Source organism: Dipodomys ordii, unplaced genomic scaffold (genome assembly GCF_000151885.1).
Source record: "Dipodomys ordii isolate 6190 unplaced genomic scaffold, Dord_2.0 Scaffold49, whole genome shotgun sequence".
Taxonomy (NCBI): Eukaryota; Metazoa; Chordata; class Mammalia; order Rodentia; family Heteromyidae; genus Dipodomys; species Dipodomys ordii.
Window position 1 is genome coordinate 2556287 of NW_012267265.1, and position 22902 is coordinate 2579188.

At 36.6% G+C, this 22902-nt stretch overlaps 1 protein-coding gene across 2 annotated transcripts in view; it reads right to left on the bottom strand.

The window, feature by feature from the left end:
* Positions 1-390: 390 nt before the first annotated feature.
* Adamts3 (ADAM metallopeptidase with thrombospondin type 1 motif, 3) overlaps positions 391-22902 on the bottom strand; it is a 202618-nt gene continuing 180106 nt past the window's right edge. Inside the window, exons 15-22 of one of the 2 annotated variants that reach the window (XM_013020132.1) lie at positions 21584-21707; positions 18048-18128; positions 15910-16073; positions 11424-11589; positions 9003-9135; positions 7177-7384; positions 5807-5924; positions 391-2786 (exon numbers count right to left, since the gene is read on the bottom strand). In XM_013020132.1, coding sequence (XP_012875586.1) covers positions 2260-2786; positions 5807-5924; positions 7177-7384; positions 9003-9135; positions 11424-11589; positions 15910-16073; positions 18048-18128; positions 21584-21707 — 1521 coding nt within the window. In that variant the 3' untranslated portion in view covers positions 391-2259. Of the gene's footprint in view, positions 2787-5806; positions 5925-7176; positions 7385-9002; positions 9136-11423; positions 11590-15909; positions 16074-18047; positions 18129-19135; positions 19220-21583; positions 21708-22902 lie in introns of both variants that reach the window. The other variant, XM_013020131.1, reaches the window with a different exon arrangement.

Sequence of the window (22902 nt, forward strand, 5' to 3'; positions counted from 1 at the left end):
TGTTGTTGTTGTTTTGTTTTTGTGAACTCTGGACCTGGATGCTGTCCCTGAGCTCTTCAGCTCAAGGTGAGTGTTCCTCCCACTTGAGCCACAGTGCTACTTCTGGTTTTCTGGTGATTAATTGGAGATAAGAGTCTAGTGTTTTTTCCTGACCTGGCTGATTTTGACCCACAGTCCTCAGATCTCAGCCTCCTGAGTAGCTAGGATTATAGGTATGAGCCACCAGTGCCCTGGCTCTCGCTTGTAGCAAATGAACTTGATGCCATTTCTGTTTGGAGAAGGAAATTACATGTTTCCATTACTATAGGATCCAGCATTTTAATGATAAAAATCTAGGTCAAGTCAGATCTCTATTTTAACATTTTTATTTTTATTGCTACATGTTCCCAATACAACAAACAGCATCAGTAGTGTACACTTCGATGGAAAGTAATTTTTTAGCTTAGTAGAAGAGAAAGCTCATAGGTCAGAAGTAGAATAAATCTGTCCATCTTTATGGGAGGTGTGTGTGTTTGACCATCTTCATAGTCCCTGTGGACTAGACTTATGCACATGCAAGTAAACTAGAGAGAATCTCATTCTGGTAATACTCTTAGGGGGGGAAAATAACTTCAAGGCTCAGGGATTGTTTTACTATCTGGAATTCACCCAATGTGTTTTACAAAGTAGCAGCGATTCATTTTAGAGGTATAGAATCAATGTTTGAGGCTGTTTACTAGCAAAATGTAGAAGTCCTTGAACATCTGTGCTTTGACAGGTTAATATGTTTATAGTTTACAAATATTGTCTTCGAACCTTCTGCTTAGGACACTTTACGTGTCATTTGTGGAATATTTATCTTTCATACACCTTAAAATGTTTCTAATTCACTGTTCATTAAAGACATAGCTGTAGCTGAATTCCTATTTTATGTTTCCATCAAGGGAAACAGCTTTGCATGGACTACTTTAAAAAAAAGGCAAAAAAAGGTTTGTTTACATGAGATTAAATTGATTTTTAGCTTTGAATTGGCTGTGGTGATAGGCTTTGCATTAATTTCTCCTCTATGGCACAGAAAATTCTCTCTCTAGTTTACCAAAATATTTCTTTGTTACTAGTGTAAATATTTAGTACATAAAAATACTATCAAGAAAAAAATCAACTTTTAATAAATATTTTCCGTTTTGTATTCTATGTACAAGTACTTTACATCTACTCCCTGGAGAGAGCATTTCTGGCTTCACTGTGAGCAAGGTGATCACTGACATAAATTACTAGCACATTATTGCAGTCGGATGCATTGTGGTTGTGAATATTTGGATATGAACCATGCAGAAAATAAATTATTTCAACCATTAACGAATACTTCCTTGAACCTGCTTTCAAAGCACTGTCACTTCTAGTCTGATATTTTTCTCAGCTACTCAAAAGGATAAGCGTTTGTATATCAGCAATAGGAAAATTAAAAAAATCACAAGGGTGCAAAATGAGGTCCTGGCAAGACCATTTGTCTTGTAAAGGTTCATTTACTGCTCTAATTATTATCAATCCTGGGTTTTGTGTTTTAGTTGTAGCAACAATAGGGAATAGATGAGATCTGTTTATCTTTCAGTTCTCTGCTTTTTCTATAATTTAAGTATCACATTGTTGATTCAACAAAAACCATACAACAAAGCTTCTTATATTGTCAGTAGCTGTAATTCTAACTTCTTCATAATATTCTGCTTTGAAAAAAATCAACCTATGGAATGTCAAATAAGGCAATACTCAATGGCAGGCACCTAGAACATCCAGAAATGTAAGATAGTAAACAATCATTCAAGAACATCTCTTTAAAATAATACTGATTTCTGCAATATACAGTATTTACACAACAGCTGCAAATTTGCCCATACAATATTTCTAATATAGATAAATAGGAATACAAGTCTAACAATTCTTTGCACTATTTCCAAAATTTCTTGAGGTGTAAACCGTTGGCATTAAAAAAATCAGCTGATATGCACAATTGGTTCCAGTCCCTTCTAGAGAGCAGCCACCAGACTCCGCAATACACTGTCTTTTTGTGAACATATCTTTGGTCCTTTCTTCCGATGAATTCTGGTGATATGAGTCAATGCAGAATAAAAAGGGAGGATAAAAGCCACGAGAAAGTGAACCAGCACTTTATGTACTTCCATTTAACCGATAAAAGTAAACCATCTATGGAGATTCCCACTTTGAACAAGCTGTATGCACCATGCAGAGAGAGAGGTTGTCCAGGTTTCGAGATCTATCTTCTCATCTTTCTAAAACAGGCAACCTGATTATCTTGTCATCTTTCTTTGAGGTTCTTGCCTGAGAAGAAGCACCTGTGGAATCACTGATGTCAAGGAAGGATGCAGCAGCCACCTGTGAAGCAGAATCAAGGTGGCCAGCACCCTTGGTGGATGAGGAGGATGGTTCTGAGACCAGGGTCAGAGTCTTACTTCCAGCCTGCTGTGCTCCTCGCTGGGGTGAGTTAGCACCATCAGGTCTGCTGAAAGCAGCATGTGCGTGTGGACTTCCCAAAGACTTTTTCTCAGCAGGGGTCTCTGAATAGTAAGGAACCAAAGGTGTAGGCATCACTAGAGATTTTGAGAGGTCACTCGAACTGAAGATAGAATCATCGTGAGTTGCAGCAGCTTCTCCAAGGTAGGGTGGTGGCAAGGTGCTGCTGCGCTTGCTGCACGACTCACAACACAACTTCTTATAACCTGGAATCGAACAGTATCGGGCCAGCACCTCCATTTGACAGAATATGGACTTGTCTCCCAAACATGGCTCATCTGCAAAAGTGAAAACATACGTTAGGCTGAATTCACTGAAATAGGAAGTTCTTTAGCCACAGCCATTGGCATTACCACTACCATTTTAATGTTTAGCAGGGTAGTTTGGGTCTCAGAGAGAGAGTGGGAAATGAGAACCATCACAGATATTTGTCAAGATTAAAAAAAAGGCTTATATTTTTATGCTCGTTTTATATTGAATTTCTGCCTTTCTAATAGTGTCCCAGTGTCCCTTCTACTTTAAGTGTTTACCAGTGAAAATTCTTAGGTTACTGTTGGAAGCACAAATTTGCATGAAATAGGCCATATTTCTTGAGCTAAGGTTGATTCATTCCCTTAATACTTTCTTAAGGAATTAAGGTAATGAAGTTACTCTCAAAGTATTTGATGTTTCTCTATATACACCCACACTATTATTTACTAAGTTCATGCAAAATGAGTATGTACTTATATCAGGTCAGACCAGGAATTATCCTAAGATCTATCATGCTATGTCCACATCTCAAATTATAGACTGAATCATATTACAGCTAAAGTCACTGTAGTTGATGTTGTGAATGGCTGAGGATCATTAGTGGGCTTCACTTCAAATGGTCAATGGTCAATAGTTATGTCCTTAAATAAGGAATAGGTTAGGCTTTAACCTCCTGAGTACAAAATAAGGAATAGGTTAGGCTTTAACCTCCTGAGTACAAAAGTATGAGGTGTTCCCTTGTTGCTGGAGGAAGATTGTAAATGGGAGACTCTGTAAAGTGTGAGTACTTTGTAATTGGAGCCTGGTCTCTTTTAAAACCAGAATATACTTCTGTGTAGAAGAGGAAAGGGGAGAGAGATGGAGGAAGGGCAAATGCACATAGAGGAATCTTTAGCCACTTCTTCACCATAATTTTTCTTGTCATACATGAGAAAGGCAACGAAATCAGTTAAGGAAAATTTCCAACTTTCTTGCTCTACCCCCACATGAGTAGGTCAGGAAAAAGAATTTTTACATCTGATCTCAAATGTCCATTTGGTTCTACAATAGACGCTGACTCAGGGGAATTTTTACCTATTTGATAAAAATGTAGCAGAAATATGTGGCCTTTAGGCGTAGATTTCAGAGTTACAGATTAGCAGAGAAATGTGGAACTTCTCCATAGCTCCCATGTCTGATAGAAAAATTAACCAGGTTTTTAAAAAATATTTTCATTGGAAAGATACTGTACAGAGGGGTTACAGTTACATGAGTAAGGTAATGAGTACATTTCCTGTCAAGCATTGTTACCCCTCTGTTTTTCCCCTACCATCCCTTTCCTCCCCAACTCCTCCCTCCCCCCCGCCACCAAGTTGTTAAGTTCATTTTCAACAAGTGTCTCGTACATCTCGCTGTTACAATGGGTCATCCTGTATCTTTATTTCAGCATTTTGTTATTTCCCTTCTCCTCCAAAAATGTACATACAAGATGCAGGGCACAGGAATCAAATACAGTAAAAATAGGGGCTATACCAAGGGGGGGGGGAACATACAAAAGGAAGAAAAAAAGTCACATAGTATATTAAAAAGAACAGCAAGAAAGATAAAACCTCATGTCCCTATCTTGGTCATTTTGCTTTGCATCATCTTATATGGTCATATGTACATAGCCTTTGACCTTTTCTGATTGTCCTAGACATATACTAGTAATTGCAAATAAGGGAAACCATGGGACCTATGTTTCTCTGGGCCTGGCTTACTTCACTTAATATAATTTTTTCCAAGTCTTTCCATTTCCTAACAAATGGGGCAATGTCATTTTTTCTGATGGAGGCATAGAATTCCATTGTGTATATATAAAACATTTTCTTGATCCATTCATCTGGGTTGGTTCCATATTTTAGCTATGTCTACTAGATTTTAAGATCAATCAAGCTTTCCTGGAAAGAGTTCAGCCTGTCAATTTCATAAATTATACACACACATATGTGTATATATTATATTCATGTATATATTATATTCAATATAATATATAGTATATATTATATACGTGCAATATAATGTGTATATATGCAACATAATATATATAGAGAGATAGCAGTAGTAAATTTTAAGGTTTTAAACCAGATACAAAATCATTTTACTTCAAAACCAAAGCCAAAAAAGCAAATTGTAAGTGCTATGTCTCCCCCTCATGGTCATATCTGTACTTGCCATTGTATAATGAAAATTATTTTTAAGATTTAAAGCCTGAAACTTCAAAATATAAAAACATTCAACTTTGTTGAAAAGCATAGCATATGTCAATATCTGTGGCTTACTTTGGGATTTGTAGGCTGGGGAAAAGAAACCTTTAATCCTGAATCTCAAAATGTGTCAAATCACGAGAGGTAACTGGGCCTGGGGGCAGAGTAGAAATAGGCCCCTAACGTGTGGAACACAGAAAAGAGGGCAAAATGAGACAGGCTGATACAGAGATGGAAACCAAAGAAAATACACATTATTTTTGAAATATAGCCAATTGCTAGGCCATATTTGCTAAAATTAATGTATCAACATGGTGTGAAATAATGTGAAATTTTACTTTAAGAACATAATGAATAAAAATAAGTAGCCCTCATTACAGATCTAAATTGGCAAGATCTCTACACACACGAAACTGCACCATTCCAATGTTACGGGTAGGTGAGGTGGGCCATTGTCACAGCAGCAGTCAGGCTAAAACTGCAAGGATGTTTTCCTTTGCTTATTTCTCTGCTTTGCTAGGTTTAAAATCATCATCAGATGGGGGGTACCACAGATTGCCAGGGATATGCATTTATCTGATTGGGGAAAGGGAAATAACAAAATGCTGAAAGAAGTACAAAAGATGACCCATTGCACCAATGATACTCACAGGACACAATGTTGGAAATGAACTTTACAGCTTCGTGGTGGGGGTGGAGTCCTGAGAGGGCAGGGATAGTTGGAGAACAATAATGGAGTGGGTAACAGTGTTCAACGAGAAATGTACCTTACTCATGTAAAAGTTTAAAAAAAAACATCAGAACAGTGAGATCCCACTTACCATTGCAGGGAGGTAGCTGACAGGCTCTGACAGACTCGGGCTTTTCCCCGTCGCATTGGTCTCCAGCCCTGCACAGCACCTGCCTCACCTCTGTTCCCTCACCGCAGGTCACTGAACACTACAGAGATAAAGGCTGTTGTTAGTGGTTTATTCCACCAAGACTGGAAGCCATGTGCACTCACGGTCCCCATAGTTCTGTGGTGGTTGTTTCTCTACTGGGGCCATGATTATTAGCAGTGGTTTTGAAGACAGGGTTTAAACAAGGGCTCCATCATTTACCATCCTCAACCTGGTACTTTTTCTGTTTGAATTTCAATATCCTCATCTGGAAAGCTTCCATAGTGACTCTTGCCTCAGAGTACTGCTGTGGGACTAAGAGCAAAGGAAGTAAGATGTCTGGTACACAACCCAGAAGCCATTAGGATGGCCTTGATGAACTCAGCTTCATCACAGTAACTACTGTTGCTTTACTCCTATAAATTTATTTCTTAATGAAGATAGCAACTTCCAAGCTATGAAGAAGCACCTTTGTTCTCTGGGAGGAATGGGATGTTAGTTGTATTCACTGCTCAGCATGGACGACCCTCACTTGCATGCTTCCTCCTCTGTGCTCTTTGATTCCCTTTCTCCTTTAACCCTTCTTATGGCCCATAACTCTTTACAAATACCAAACACAGGTGACAATATGGGCAAGGTCACAATGAGTCAGCCTATCACCAAACATCATCCTTCACCAGGCAATGGCTGCATGCTGAGGAAGCAAAGGATGATGTTTTGGAAAACTGCACAGACTCAGAGAGGTGTCAGTCCTTTGCTACAGCTAAGCTTCACAGCAGGTGGGAATTTGGACCCTGGCAAAAACAAGCCAAGTGGAAGCTAGTACTCTTCAACAAGCAAGGTCTGTTTGGAATTTAGCGTGTACAAATAGAAATGAACAAAGATCTTGGTATATCTTTTAGACACACCTTCATGCTACAAATGCACACAAATATGGATTGTTCCTACCAAGTAATTTGTTTACTGGGGCTTGACCTCAGGATCTCATCTTCTGGCTTTTTTTGCTCAAGGATGGCACTCTACCACTTGAGCCATCCATACCCCACTTCCAGATTTTTGGTGGATAATTGGGGATAAAAGTATCATGGACTTTCTCTGCCTGGGCTGGCTTTGATCCTCAGCCTCCTGCATAGCTAAGATTACAGGCCTGAGCCACTGGCCCTGATTTTTAACTGCAGTATTGTTTTAAAGTGTTAAAATTTCCTACCAACCCGAGATGATTAGAAAACATGCCAGTTCCTCAGTTTACACAAAGCCTACCTGATGTTTAAGTCAAGTTAAAATTTACTGCACACAGAATTTCTCACACCTACCTCATTCCAAGGCCCGGTTTTCCACTGGGCCGGGCAAGGCCCTCTGTTACAGGGCCGGCGGCTCTCAGGACGATCACCCACACAGTACTTGCTGTGCACAGAGCGGTTGGTGCCATCATGGAGTGGCTGGAGGCAGCGTACGGTGCGGATCTGGTAGCCAGAATTGCCACAGGTTTTGGTGCAATGTTCCCACTCTTCTGCAATCCAGCTGCAGAGAGAGGAGACAGAACAGTCAATGGGATGCATGGTGTGCACATCCCCACCTAGCTCTCCCGGTGGGTGACCACAGCCTAGCAGGGCACACAGTAGCCCAAAGCAGCTCTGACTTTCTAACATCAGTTTTATTTTTCATCTACTTGGCGATTTGGCCCTGGGAATTCTGAACCTGTTCTTAAGATTACCCTGGCTAAGATCAGGCAATGAAATCCAGGAAGTCAATAAAACTAGGAATGCCACAGATGCGTACTAAGACAAAAAGGTTACTGCTTTTTTTTTTAATATGCTTTCATGAAATCTATAGAGTTTACTTATTTAAACAGCTGTTGCGGTGAAGGACCCTTTTATCCTGTTTTGGTCAGTTCTTTCTGGGAAAAAACTGAAAGGTAAAGTCAGGGTGCATGATTACATTTTAGCATTTCATATTTGAGGGGAAATAATTTGGAAAGGACTCTAAACAGTCTGAATAAAATTAAGCCCAAGAAGAAAAGAGGAGTGGAGGGGTAGCTTACAGGACATGATATTGGATTTAAAAATTGAGTAGGGCTAATAATAATGTAATGCGTATTTCAGAATTGCTCAGAGCAGATTTTAAAAGGTTCACAACACAGAGAAAATTATAGAAGGGGAAGGATTATGCTCATTAGCTTAGCTTGATTTTTACCATTCTGTCTCACAGTATTACATTATAGCTCTTAAGTATGATTAGTCAGTTTAAAAGATCTACAACTACACAGCCCAGAGCATTAGGAAAAATGAGGGTCACGGCCCCTTCATTACTGTGAAATCTTAAGATACTAGGAAACAACAGATCCTAGTTTGAGAGAGAAAAATAACTAATTTTCAGTGGTAGATATCAATGTTTTTAACATCAAAGTTGATAGAAAATGACATCTTTTGCAATTTTACCTAAATTTGAAACTTCTAGAATGAACCAAGAAATGAGAAGACAACTAATGCAGGAAATGAGATTCCTTTCAAACAGAGACAATGAGAATCCCCAGGAGAAAGCTGGGTAGAGTTTAGACTAAGACTGAAAAGAACCCTTCTGTCCCTGAGTGCTTAGAAGAAATTTATTCTCCAGGAAAAGATAGTATTTGGGGAGAGGAGTGAATAATCATGAATTTACGTTACATAAAAGTAGTATGATGAAATTCACTAAAAACTCTTAGAAAGGGGTGTGAAGAGTAAATAGGACGAATTTGATCAACGTCCGGTATGGAAATGTCACTCTGAAACCCCCTTTGTGTAATATATGCTAATAAAAATGGAGAAAATGAAGACATACATTTATTGGAGAAGAAAATTCTCAGAGGAATGGAAACAAAGACATACTGAAGGAAGCCCCAAAAACCAATATGGAAGCATAGGAAAGGAATAAGTATGGTTTATGTTTGCTGTACACAGTGCTAAACTATCTCACAATGCACAGTAGATATTCAATATTTAACTCTGCCCAAACCTTGAATCAAGAAAGTGGTGTATGTTAGCAGCTAAGAGGCAGCAACCACAGCTTTAATATAATCCTTATATATGCTTTGCTTATGGGTAAAAATTTAAATGAGCCAAACCCCTATTTCACTCTCAGAATAGGACAGTTAGATGCTTACAGTGGATGTGTGCATTCCTGAATATTGCACATTCGTCTAATGGGTTTTGGCTTTTTGCTGGCCTCACAGAAGCTACGATGAACCATTTTATTATCACTTTTCCTCCGGCATCCGTATTTAGTGTACTGGAAACCTGGAAAAAGAAATACCCTTTTTGAATATTCATTCAAGGAATATTTTGAGTGCACATAGTAAACCAAGTGCAAAGGTAAGAAGGGTAAGAGGTTCCATCACTTTCAATTGAAGGTGAAAATTCCTAATCTTTTAAAATTTATTAGAAGCTACAGAACATCAATTATGCACACTTTCCAGTGAATTTAAATAAATGCAGTATATGCATTTTAGTGTGATAATCAATACTGGTGCCAGAGGCTTCATACTATTATGTGAATAACTATGCAGAGGGCACCTTAAAGCTTTCCTGGAGAAAAAGCAACAAAACCTTATAAGAGCCCAACTTCCTTGAGCAAAAAAAAAATCTTGAAGTTCAAAATGTATGGGTAAAAGCAAAAGAAGCAGAATTAAATTCTAGAGACAGGACACTTCAGGTGTGTCACATATGAAGAGGCCAGAGATAAGGAGATCTCCCAATATTTTCAATTTTGATTTCTACAATTACTGGTCTGGAAAAAATTTCAAAATCTACAAAAATTTGTAAAGAAAGCACAAAACCCAGATTGCTGCACCTAGGTTAATCTTTTGTTAGCATGTCAACACATTTACTATCCATCATAGCTACCATTTTACTCTGTGTAATATCTTCCCGGAACTGAGAATTTAACTTGCAGACATCTTGATCCTTAGAAACACTGTATGATTCTTAGAAGCAGGACATTTAACATTGAATATATAGACAAAACCGGTTATATGTCCTCCCAATGATCCCTGTAGCAGTGCTCTTCCAACTCAAGATTGTATCTTACATTGAACTGCTAATCTGTCTAGCCTCTGAGATGCATTATGACTATTTTTAATCACTTTTGTTTTTCATTGCAATCAATATTTTTGAAATGAATAAATCAATTTTGTAAAATGTCCGGCAGTTTTGCTTAAATGCATACTCATGATGATCCAGTTATTTGCAGGTGACAATACTACATTAAAAGATAGGAGGATTTTAAAATAACGTAGTCCTACTTTTCCCTCAAAAAGTTTTTACCTTAGGGATACAGGAATAGTAGAAAATTACCATCAGTCAAAGGTTGTTGCCATAACTCTCCCTTCCAAAACAGGGAAGGAAGCCTGGCCAGGAAGGAGCCACATGGGCATGACCTGCATTAGGACCAAGAGGATGTAATGGTGCAAGGAGAATCTGAATTAAATGACCAACCTGTAATGGATAAAGAGATGTTCTTAAGCAGGAGCCAGTGGCTCACACCTGTAATTCTATTTAGGAAGCTGAGATCTGAGGATCATGATTCAAAGCCAGCCCAGGCAGAAAACTCTTGAGACAATTATCTCGAACAACCAAAATGCCAGAATGGAGGTGTGGCTCAAGTGGTAAGCACTAGTCTTTAGCAAAAACTCTCAAGGATAATGCCCAGGACCCTGAGGTCAAGCCCCAGGACTAGCAAAAAATACAAATAAAAAAAGATTAATTATGTAAAAGTTCCTACTAACTTTAGAAACACTTTAGGAATACATTCTTCAATTTTAAGTTATAAAAATGGTTAACTCAGGCATTCCCTACATGAATAGTGTTGTTTACAGTTATGTATACAATCATTTTTATGATAGTGCCTCACCTTCCCTTTCCTGTTGGGGAGAATTCTATCTTAGCCAGCTCAACACAGCAGTATTTTTCAGAATTAGAGGAATGAATGATGGGAGAATTGAACAACACTAGTTAGCTTCCTTGGTATAGGGGTTTTACCATCAGTAAAATGGATGTGAAATACACCCATCTCATTAGGCCAATGTTGAGTATTTTTACAGGGATACGTAAGCACTCCAGGTAAAAGCTGGATCCAAATACAGAGCATAATCAGCTATAGAATTATCAAAATAGAAGCGAATGATGGAAGAAGTAACATTGATCAAGTTGTATTGTTCTCATAATCTAATCTTTTGGGAAACTGAAACCCCTTTGTGCACCTACTCTACTTTAAAAAAAAAAAAGAAAAAAGAGAAGAAAGGTGATAATCTATGCACACTGATTTGGGACAGTTTTGGAGTTATGGAAAAGTGATTACGTGTAACCACCGCACTGAACATAGATATAACCTAAGAGAAATTAGCAAGGAGATTCTGTGGTCCCCATTGTAATGAATGAAATATCCTGCTTTGCTGATTCTGGGATTTTCAATAACCATGGTTGGTACTTGCATTTTGGTTGTTATTCTTGGTATTTCAATTAGAGGTAGAAGCACGATTGGCTTTTGAATGAATTTCATGTTAAAACTATAACTTTTTGTTTCTTACCTCCACCACAGGGTTTGGAGCACTGAGACCAACTCTTCAAAGCCCACTCAAAAGTATCTAATTCTTCCTGAATGACATTGTTGCTGTTAATTGTAGGCACGGAGTCTTCATGGATGATATACTTATACGTCAAGCGGGAGCGGGTATCATTCTCTTTAGGTATAATCTAAAACACACATGAAATAAAAAGCTTTATTTTTTGAGTGAAAAAACTAAACATTTCACAATATTGTTCTTATATAACATTTTTACTTTTATCAATCCAAGTGCAAGGCACACAGTTAAAGAAAAAAATATATAAGAAAATAAATATATTTAAAAAATATATAAAAGTTTGAACATAAAAATGCTTCAAAGAACTGCATACATTAAGGAGTTAAGTTTGTATTTATATAACCTTCACCATAGTTTTCCTTAAATTTTACCATCTGTGTATTTTCAAGTTTTTAAAAATAATAAGCTCTTTTGCAATAATGATATTCCCTCAAGGCAAAATATATTATGGAAAAATATATTTAAAACCCATTCATAGTTCTACCAAACAAGAGAAAAGGAAAGTCACTTTCGTGTTTGTCTGTTCCTGCTTATTTCCCATAATAAGTCACACAATTTTTCTTGGATAACATGTAAATATTTTTATATAACATGGTTTTAAAGATGCTGATCTTTAGACATAAAAATTTGTCTTTCAGTACATATTATGGTCTCTATCATTAAGAAGATTTCCAGTAGACTAACAGCATATTTATTGTTTTTGTAATAGACTGGTGAATGGCCAGCAGAGATAAAGCAATTGTAATTTTCATAAATAAGACTATGTTAAAATGTCCTAATTTAAAGTTTTTACCTTCACAAACTGTACTGGAAAAAGATCTTTATTTATTTCATAACTTACCAAGTTCAATTCCTCCAAACTGATTTCTCACTTGTATTTTTGTCCACTGTGCACTGCATAATTGTCAGCCTCTTTAATTGGTACACATTTTAATTTCTAAAAAGTTCTACATACTAAAGGCATTAATCACAAATATTTTCTCTGTTGTTTGCCATTCTATATAGCTTAGGTGAATGAATTATACCAAGGGGTAATATGTGCAGTCCATGCAATTTTAATGTTTTAGACATAGCTTTTGTTTGAGAGCCCATTGGGTAAAGAATCTAATATCTGTGTTGTATTTCCTTAACCTGTGTTTAAAACAGGATTGAGAGTCAAATATCAACTCATTCTGTCTAGACAGACATCTAACTTTTTCAATCATGACAACCTGGCCACCATGCTCTGTGGCTCCCAACCTCAAGTTCCAGTTCTTTAAGAGGAAAAGAAAGACCCTTCTGACCTGCAACTCTACCTTTCCTAGCTACAAATTCTCCCTCCTGTGTCTTCCTGTGGTTACATTATAACCAGTGGGCCAAAACTAAACAATTTTTGTCTGAGAGTCCAGAAACAGTCAGATACATTTGTATAATTAACTTTAAATAGAAAGGACAACTTCAGAAGGAGAAAAGAAAAAGGCTGGGGATATAGCTCAGTGACAGAGTGTTTGGCTAGATTTGATCCCAACTAAATTTTTCCCTCACTGAAGTCCAGTTGTGGACTAGAATATTTGCAAATCACGTTTCACAGAGGAACTCACCAAACTTATAGAAAGAATAATAACTGTCAAAAATTTTACAAAAGAAAATTTTACAAATACTTGAAGACACTGAAAAAGGGAAATTATTTTTTAGAAGAGAAAAGACAAGGTTGGGGAAATTTGGTTTTAGGTTAATAACAAATTTTAACCAAGAATCAAAGAACACATTTCAAGTCAAGTAGATTATTGGAGGTGTCACGTTGATGGACAAAAAGAACTATGAAATTAGAAAGAACATAAAGACTGTATGATGGAATTGAAGAGAGGCGACCAGTGATCTGTGTGACTGAGAAGAGAAATAAGCCCCCAGACAGGAGAACAAGAGACAAGTGCAGCCAGCCCCCACAGTGGATGGAGATTAGGGTTTAGAGATTAAGAGGAAACAGACTGTAGGAGGAGCCTAGAAGATCCCCAGGTTCCTTATTTGAGTGCTGGTCTGTTCATAGTCAGGCCAAATTACCTTATGCTCTATCATGAGTGGCCACTGCTGGTTAGGAATGGGACAATGATACCAAACAGCAGGCAGGGCAGAAGTCAAATTTCTTATCCAGCAGAGGTACCTCGTTCATACTTGAGCTACTCAGCTAAGAACTTTCCAAAGGAGTAAGAACAAAATTGGTAGACCAGTCTGAATGAAGAATGAAACCAGGTCTTCAAAGACTTACATGATGAACAAAACCAAATAACCAGTTTTTCATTCATAATGTCCAGTGGAAAAAAGTTTTAAGCATAAGCAGAGAGTTATAGCTAGTAATCATAAAGAAATTAGCAGTCAAGGGAACCAGACAGCATGGAGATACAGAATTTAATAATAGCTGGAAAAAATAAATGAACCTGCAGAGAAATGGAAATTACTGAAATAAAAAAAGATATGAAAACAAAGAAAAGCTAAATGGACATAGTAGAAAAGTATGAAAAAATTACAGACAGAATTAGAGATCAAATAAACAAAAACAGTAAATTTAATGAGACCTCAATAGAAATTATGCAATCTGAACATTTTTTATGAAAATTATAAAAGAATAAGTAGAGCCTAAGACTTGTGGAACAATTTTAACTGGTTCAACATGTATGTAAAATAAGACATGAATAGAGTCTTTTACTCCCATTTCCTGTGTAGAGAACAGGAAATGTTTCTCCCTTGTTTATCCTGCTATACTAAAATAAATCCTTGCTAAAATTTAAGACCTCTGAGTAGAAAAGGCAATGATGGAGTTGGAGCAGCTACCCTGAAGATATAATAGAAAATTAACCAAATAGGGGACAATAAAAACTAACCATGAACACATAGTGAAGATTCCCAGCAAACCTCAAACTAAAGTACTCAAAACAGGCAGAGAAAATTGGCACACTGTGGCTTGGAGAGCAGCAATATATGAAGTTTTGACCATAAAAAGCAGATCTGGAAGACAAATGTCCTAGCCGTGGATTTAAGATACATCCTGGCTCTTTTTTTTTTTCTTCACAATAGGCTGATAACTATTAACTCAAAATTCCTCTGACACTAAAAACAACAAAATTTTACACATCTGATTCTTTGCAATGTAGCCCAAACAAGATATTTTTTTTAGTCATTTAGAGCCTGTGTGCTTCACACTTGTATGAAATGGCATAATGCAACTGCTAAGTGTAAATAAGACTGGGTGTAAGGAAGGATATTGCTCTCAGAAACTCACGAGGCAGAATCCCTGATGGTGCTGAGTATATCCCCTAAACAGGTACGCCCTCTTGCTCAACTTCCCTCTTCTTCCTGGCTTCCCTGGGTCTGTAGGTGCTAACCATAGTTGTAAACATGCACCTATGTAAAGTTTGTGTGTGCTACTGTCACTATATAGACATTCCTTTTCTTTTTGATTAGACACTCCCCCCTCCAAATCCTCTAGTATTCTATCCCCAGAACATGTACATTTGAAGTGTTGGGGTTGGGAATGAGAACAAAGGGAGAACAGATGAATGAAGAGGAAGGGTGAGACCATCTCATTCATAATACTCAATGTATGTATGTAAAATAACACCAGAGAAACTGAAAGGATGGGTGGGGTTGGGAGACATGGAGGAGAAAGATAAAAGGGATACCACTGATCAGGATGCATTGTGCTCATATGTACTCATAAACTGACATGTAGAATTGAAACCCTTTGTACAACTACTTAAAGATAATGACTTTCTTTAAGTAAATAGACATTAAGGGAAATAATAGCAACCCCACCAGGTACAGGCTTACATCTGTGTGGAGACTGGATCAGTTTTATGTCAGTTCAGGCAAAGTTTAGACCCCACTTTAATCAATAAAAAGCTAACTAGTGATTCACATTTGTAACTAAAACAATGTGGGAAGCATAAATAGTATCACATTTCAACACAGGCAAAGAACAAGATTCTCTTTAAAAATTTATCAGAAGCAAAACTGTTGGGGGAGCATGGTTCAAGTGGTATAAGACTCTTAGTTCAAACCCCATCACCACCAAAAAACGAATTCTAATCCAGTAAAGATACCTTCAAACACAAAGGTAAAATTGTCCGATAGTAGTTCCTCAACAAAAGAAATGCTAAGGGAAGTTATTTCTACTGAAAGTAAATATTAATAAATTGAAAGTCAGATTTGAAAGGAAGAATGAACATTGGAAATGTGGGTAAATAAAAATCTTACCTTTCTGTTGTCTTTGGAAGACAACTTCTTAAATAAAAAATGATAATACTTATATTCAAGTTTATATTACTAAAATGTATGGCAGTATTTCACAGAGATTAGGAGGAAAAGTATCTATGCAATGCCCAAGGTAAAAGTGTGTTCAGGTACAACAATCATAAAAGTAAGCCAACTGCACATCAGACCCTCTCATATCACATACCAGAACCATGACAGGATCATGTAAGGGCCCATCAGTGTGAAGAGTCTCAATGTCGTCCTCAATGCTGTAATCCCATTCCACACCAAGATCTATAAATGTTCGGGACTTGGCCTCCTCCCCTTTGCCATTTAAAATGTAGTGACCTGTAGCCTGATTCTTAATAGCTAAAGGAAGGAAAACAAGGAGCCGGCATGCATTTTATCATATAACAATGTTTAAAGTCCCAGAGCTAGTCTATCCCCTTCTACAAATCAATGGCTACTTATTATTATCAAGCTATCAAAATGAATGGTGGTTAGTTCTAATAGTCTTCCCATTTTCTTCATTAGGCATTAAAAACTGCCCCCAGAGCACTCCTATTGAGTAAAAAACAATGGCAAGATAGTTAAATAGGCAAATATAATGTTTGCAAATTTTTCCATTTGAAAACATTGTCAAAGAGATTATGATGGTCTAAGAAGTTCATGCTATATAGTTCTTCCAGAAGCTGAGGATATTTTGGAAATTACAGATACTTTTCATAGATACTAATAGAAACTCAAGAATCAATATTGTTAGGCCAGCATATAACAGAATAGCTTCTATATAGCATATCTCTATAAAGTTGGTCAAAATGTTGAGTCACCCAAAGTAGGGGAACTGATTTTTTTTGGCTAATAAGTTTTCTGATAAAAACTCCAAAACCACATCACAACTGCTTAATGCAGCACTGTTTTGGCTGATAGACTTAACAGATTATAGATCGACTGTATATTGTCAAAATAAAATTTTAGAGGTGTCAGTGTATCATAATTTAGAAAACAAAAATTTTCTAAGTTACTACCACTACTGAAAATGTGTGGAAAATGTAAGTAATTTAAACCTATAAATATACGTATTCCTCTTAAACTTCTCAACTGTTTAATTGAGAATCTGAATGTTAGCATGAAAACTAAGAAGTTCTGGGTAGAGAACTACGGCTAACTGCATAAGGATATAACTTAAATTCTTAAAACAACCAATTCTTTGAGACACCATAAAAAACTTCATTTTCTTTAAAGTAACACATAAGAAAAAGTGATTCACGGCTAGGCACAGTGGCTCTTGCATATCAGACTAACTATCTGGAATGTGGAGGTCAGAGACTTGTGATTCAAACACAGCCCAAATAAAACAATGAGATTCTTATTTCAACCAGTAGCTGGGTTTGATGGCATGAGCTTGTCAACTGAGCCCCTTGGGAGACACTACACAGAGGGATCATGGTCCTAGATCAGCCCTGGGCAAAAAATATGTAAGACCTCACCTGAAAGTATATCTTTAAAAAAGCAGTAAAAAAATACAGAAGACTAGGGTCATGGTTCAAGTGGTAGAGCACCTGCTTAGCAAACCACAAGGAACTCAAGGCACTGAGAGCAAACCCAAATACTAAGAAAAAAGGGCAAATATGCAACAAATTTTCATGGAGTTGGAAAATGGTGCCTATGGTTTAGAAATCTTAGTGCTTTATTTAATGTATAAAAAGTATTTTTATGCTTTAAATATAAGCCCTTTAAAGTAAGTTTTTTTTTAAAAATATAATCCTCTCATAAAAGAGGAAGAGAATGCTCTTTTGGAAATTACAATCAACCATGCAAAGAGATCTGAGTGTGTCAGTCAAAACCATGACACCTGTCAGATATGTAGAAAATTTAACATCAGTTTTCACTTAACTTGAAATCTAGGGGGAAAAAAAGAGGGGAGAACATTGTAGTATGGCACCAACCAACCATTTTCAATGTAGATGAATTTTTCTGACATTATTCCTTCTTAATTGAGTATTTAACATATTTTATCATCCTCTCATACAGAGCAAAAATGCATAACAAGTATAAACTTACATTTCCCCTTAAGTAAATTATGACCCAGATCCAGTTCCTACCAATACTTGAAGTTTTATTTTTTAGATATTTCTTGTTGTAAAGAAACAATACTTTGGAGAAAGGACAAACACTCACCCAAAAATTCTACTAATGCATTTATATATGTTACTCTTGCATATATATATATATATGTATAGACATATATACACACAAGTATATATGCTCTATTTGCAATTTCTTTGACAGTTCAGGGTTTAAGTGCCTGATTTGAAGCGATGCCAGCAGATAGGAACTTACCAAGAATGTGAGGAGAAGCCTCCTCTTCTTGGATTAACACATGTCTAGCCCCATGGGGGATATCAAACATCTTAAGGTAGCCTTTGCATGTGTAAACAATGGAGGAAGCAAAGAAGGAAACAAAAGCAACAACCATGGTTAGTTGAGCACTATATTCTTATTGCTTCTGCATGCAGAAGAGAGCATCCATAAACTGAAAGAAGCTGTTTCTAATGTGAAGTTCAAAGCACTGAGAGCCTTTGGGGCAGCCTGCCTGGTGAAAGGAGACACATCGAACAAGATATATTCTCACAAGCTGCTTTGTTAAATAGCAACTGCTTTGTACAACTACTTAATGATAATTTAAAAAAGGAAAACCACCTTTTTATTTAAGAGGGGGAAAAAGTGACTCTTGTAACCCACTTATTAGTCATTTATGTCATGTTGACACATTATAAACTATCAACAGTTCAGGCAAATACTATTCTTGAGTCTCTTCATATGATCCCAATTTTCTCAACTACCCTTTGAATTTTTAGTGAATGTATAAACATGCTGAATGATCTGAGATCGTTTATCTGCTTACATATGGTTTTAAAGTTATAAATAGCTAACCTTCCATTTTTTCAAAACTTTTCAGACTAAAAGCCAAAACTGACACAAAACTTGCATTTTGCTCATTTTTAAAATCCATGCCATGGATTTGTCCAAAACACTTGTTTGAAACTTTGCAAGTTGCATGCATGCACACATACCTCAATTTTCTAAGCTAGAAATAATAAAATCAGTAGGCACAAATTAGTTGCTTTGGGTTTAAAAATTCGATGTAATTCTTATGACAAACTTGTTACTACTATTGTTACTTAGGTTGTAATATGTACTTGTAGGTAGGTTTACTCAGCTTTTTGCAACATTTATGAGTATCCTAAGTAAGTACAGTGGTCATTTGGGGCTTTGCACTTTAGCATAAGGTCAAGTTCAATGGATGGTGGTACTATTTGCCTATGTTATGAAATGGCTAGAAGCAGTATGCTTAAGATGCCACATACAGAGAAACAGCTTGATGCCATTTATGGATGCCCATCTTTCTGCATTTTGCTACAACTTACCCAGTACATTTTTAGCTTCTCTTGTTTCAGCAAGAGAAATATTACGAGCTCCTTTGGGTAAAGTGAAAGCGCCTCTTGTCTTCCCTAAATAGAAGGTCATTAATTAGTGTAGTTTTCATGTTTATCAAAGTCTTGCTGTTTCATTGACTCTCCCATAAGCCCTATATACTGTATTAGATAAGATATAAAATGTTCTGTAACTTTAGATGAAGGCAAAATGCATTTATAATCGTTAGATAGTGCCAATAAACGGTTAATAGTCAATGAAAGTAAGACTAAGCATGAATGCAGATGATGGAGGCGATTGGAAGTGGAATACTTGCAGATTTCATTTTCCAGCAACTTGAGTTCTTTATGGCATCTCTTGCTTAAATGTTTCCCTGTTGGAAAAGTTTAATTAGTCTATTGAATGACTACAATGACGTTAGTGAAAAGTGAGTCTGTATGACAGATGAAGACTCTCATGTTCTTTTGGCCATAGTTTGCAAAGTTAGCATCAATTTTTGAGTTGTGTAAAAAATGTAACTACCTTATCTTACACAGAATACAGAATGATCAGGGCAATTTCCTTATATTAATTTACTCTGGAAATAAAACACATTATGTTATACTCCAAAGTAAAGAATAACATGTAACTGCACAGCTCGTATTTCACAGCATTTGATTTTAACAAAAGCATAAATATATATACACAAATACATACACACATATAATTATATTTCTGTATTATTACTGGTATATTGCAATATCACTGTATTTAAAGCAATCAGCCAGAACTGGCAATATTTGCTTTTAAATAATGTGCAAATAATAAAGTGTGGTGATTCATCATAAAGGAATAGAAAGAACATCAATAACTAGAGACGGAAATGCTTGAGAGGAACCATATCTGAGTCATAGTCACCTTTCTGTCATTCTAAATATATGAACAAGCAAAGCTGATATAAGTGTCAACTTGAGTTAGAGATGTACAGCAGAGTTAGGTATAAAAAGGACTAAGAGAAATATTCCATGTGGATGAGACTAGTATTTCCTTCTATAAAATGAAAAATTACCATCATTACAAGGTATTTAAACCAAATTTCTTCATGTATTTTCCCCTATCATTTGGTATCACTTTGCTAACATGTGAGAAGAGAATCTTCAAAAGAGCATTCTCTAGAAATGGTAGTCAAGCCTGTACTCCTACTAACTGGGAAGTAGTAACTGGAGGATTATGGTTTGAGGTCAGCCTATGCCTTTAAGTTCATGAGACTCCATCAATGGCTAAGCTCAGTGGCATATGTCTATTTCCCAGTGACAAGAGACGCACGAACACCAGGAGCACAGTTCAGGCTGACCCAGGGAATAAAGAAAAACAATCTCTCAAAAATAATGGACATAAAAGCGTCTACAAGAGTGGCTCGAGTAGTAGAGCACCTACCCAGCAAGTAAAAGGCATTGAGTTCAAATCTTAGTACTACAAAAAAGAATAAAGGAACTAACTGAATTTATGTTAATGCTGAATTTCCAGAACCATGTCCCTAATTCTTCAATGAGTGATTATATATTTGTCACAAACTCAAGAAATCTTCAGCAGTAATAAATGTCCATGTCTCAGTCTTTTATGAAGATTCCAAAGAGAGTTACGAAACTAACATCTTCTATATAGTTTGTTGTATGAGGAGATAGCATTCTACCTTTTTGATTTTCAAAACACATCTAACTCCAGGTTCACATTCTTTTTGGTTATATCTCAGTTTTGTTTAAGATAAATTGTTAAAAATTATGTGATAGATCTTAAAATCATAGATTTATACAAAGGATAAAACTTCACTTTTTAAGTAAAAAAGAAATGGAAGTAGTATAGCATTATAAAGTTAGAAAGATTTAATACCTTTTAAACTCCTGCTCCATTAATGAACCACAGATGTGAAAAGTAACATTAATTAAATATGCACTATCTTTAGAAGACAATACGTAACAGATTTGATTGACTTCTGTAATTGATACTGTGTTTATTCCTTAACTAATTTTTTGTTGTTTTTGTCCATCAAGGAGCCTGAATTCTGGGCCTGGGTGCTGTCCCTCAGCTCTTCAGCTCAAGGCTAGCATTCTATCACTTGAGCCACAGCACCACTTCTGGCTTTTTCTGCTTATGTGGTGCTGAGGAATCAAACCCAGGGCCTCATGCATGCAAGGCAAGCACTCTACCACTAAGCCACCTTCCCAGTCCTCCTTAACTAAACTTAGTAGACTTTTTTTTCATCATGAATGCTATGAAGTATGAATTGTAAGTTTCATTGTTTGAAAAAGAAATTTAAGTAGAAATAAATCACCAGGTCCTTTTTTTATTGTTGTTGTTGTTTGTTTTTTGGCTAGATCCATGGAGAAAAATCCTGTGCTTCTAAAAGATGACTCAAAGTACAAATCACAGCAGTGTATTAGTTCATGAGTACCCCATCTTACCAAGCTTCCTGGGTATCCTGGTAAATGTCCCCTTCACAGTGCGACAGTGGGAATTATCTCCACCACAGACCCCACATTTATCTTCAATCTTGTTTGAACCAATTTCCTTATCACAGCCCACTTTCTGAGAAAAGAAGATATTAAATGTGACTAGTTTTAATACGCTAAAGAGAAAATAATTGCCCAGAGAATGATTGAACTATCTTTGTGTAGTCTTGGTTCCTAGTTTCTCTACAGTCATGTTTGCTCATACCTCAATGATTTGATGAACTAGTGTGAAATCAGATAATTTGTATTCTAAGTAATTGCACAATTGCTCCCGTCTTGTACAATATTTCCTCTAACATAAACTGTCTTAATCAGATAATAAGCAAAGATGTAGCAGATGTTGAGGGAAAAATACAACAGCATGGCACTCTTCTTGCTTTAATATTTATAAAGATGAATAATAACTAGAGTAAGTAATCTTTCAAAGTGTTGTATAGGATATGTGACTTCATAGGATCCTGAGGGACTGTAGAGAGAAGAAAATTTCAGAAATGCAGAAAGGTTCAGACATAGCCATGGAAATTGTATGCTCATGGAAAGTAGGTTTACAGATCAGTATTTAAGCTGGTAGTTACATCAATGGAAGCTGAGTGTTGCATACAGGGGAAGAACAATGGAAGATCTCCACAGCACAGGGTGGGGAGGATTTGAATGCCAGCTACTGTCAATATTTCACATTAATAAGGAACTACTAATGGTTTTCTGTACTGAGCCGTCTTCAGATCAGTGCAGGATAACGATATATAACACATCATTGCACTTATATACACGGCAACAAAATGGGGAGAGAAAATCATGACAGCACATATACATTAGCAGGTTATCTTGGAAAGCTAAAAATGAAAACAACAAATCTTCAACTACTATGTCTCTCTCAAAAGGCATGTGTTAGAAACTTAAACCCCAACACAACAGTGCCAGGTGACAAGGTAGTTAATAAGACACGATTGAATCATTAGATCTCAGTCTCCCTGAATTACATTATTATGGAAGTGAGGAGGTCATTTTGAGAGTGATTCCCTGTGTTTTCTGTGGTTCACATGCCCTCTTCCCCTTCCACTTTTACTATGGGATGAGGGAACACAAAGGCCCTTGTTGGATACTAAGTAGATGCGAGCCACATGCCCTAGGCCTTCTTAGCCACCTGAACCATGGACCAAATACATTTCCTTAAAATGAATTACCCAATCTATGCTATTCTGTCTTCAACCCAGATTAACAACACATATGACAATTTTAGCAGCACATGATGACTAAGGCATCCTCTGACA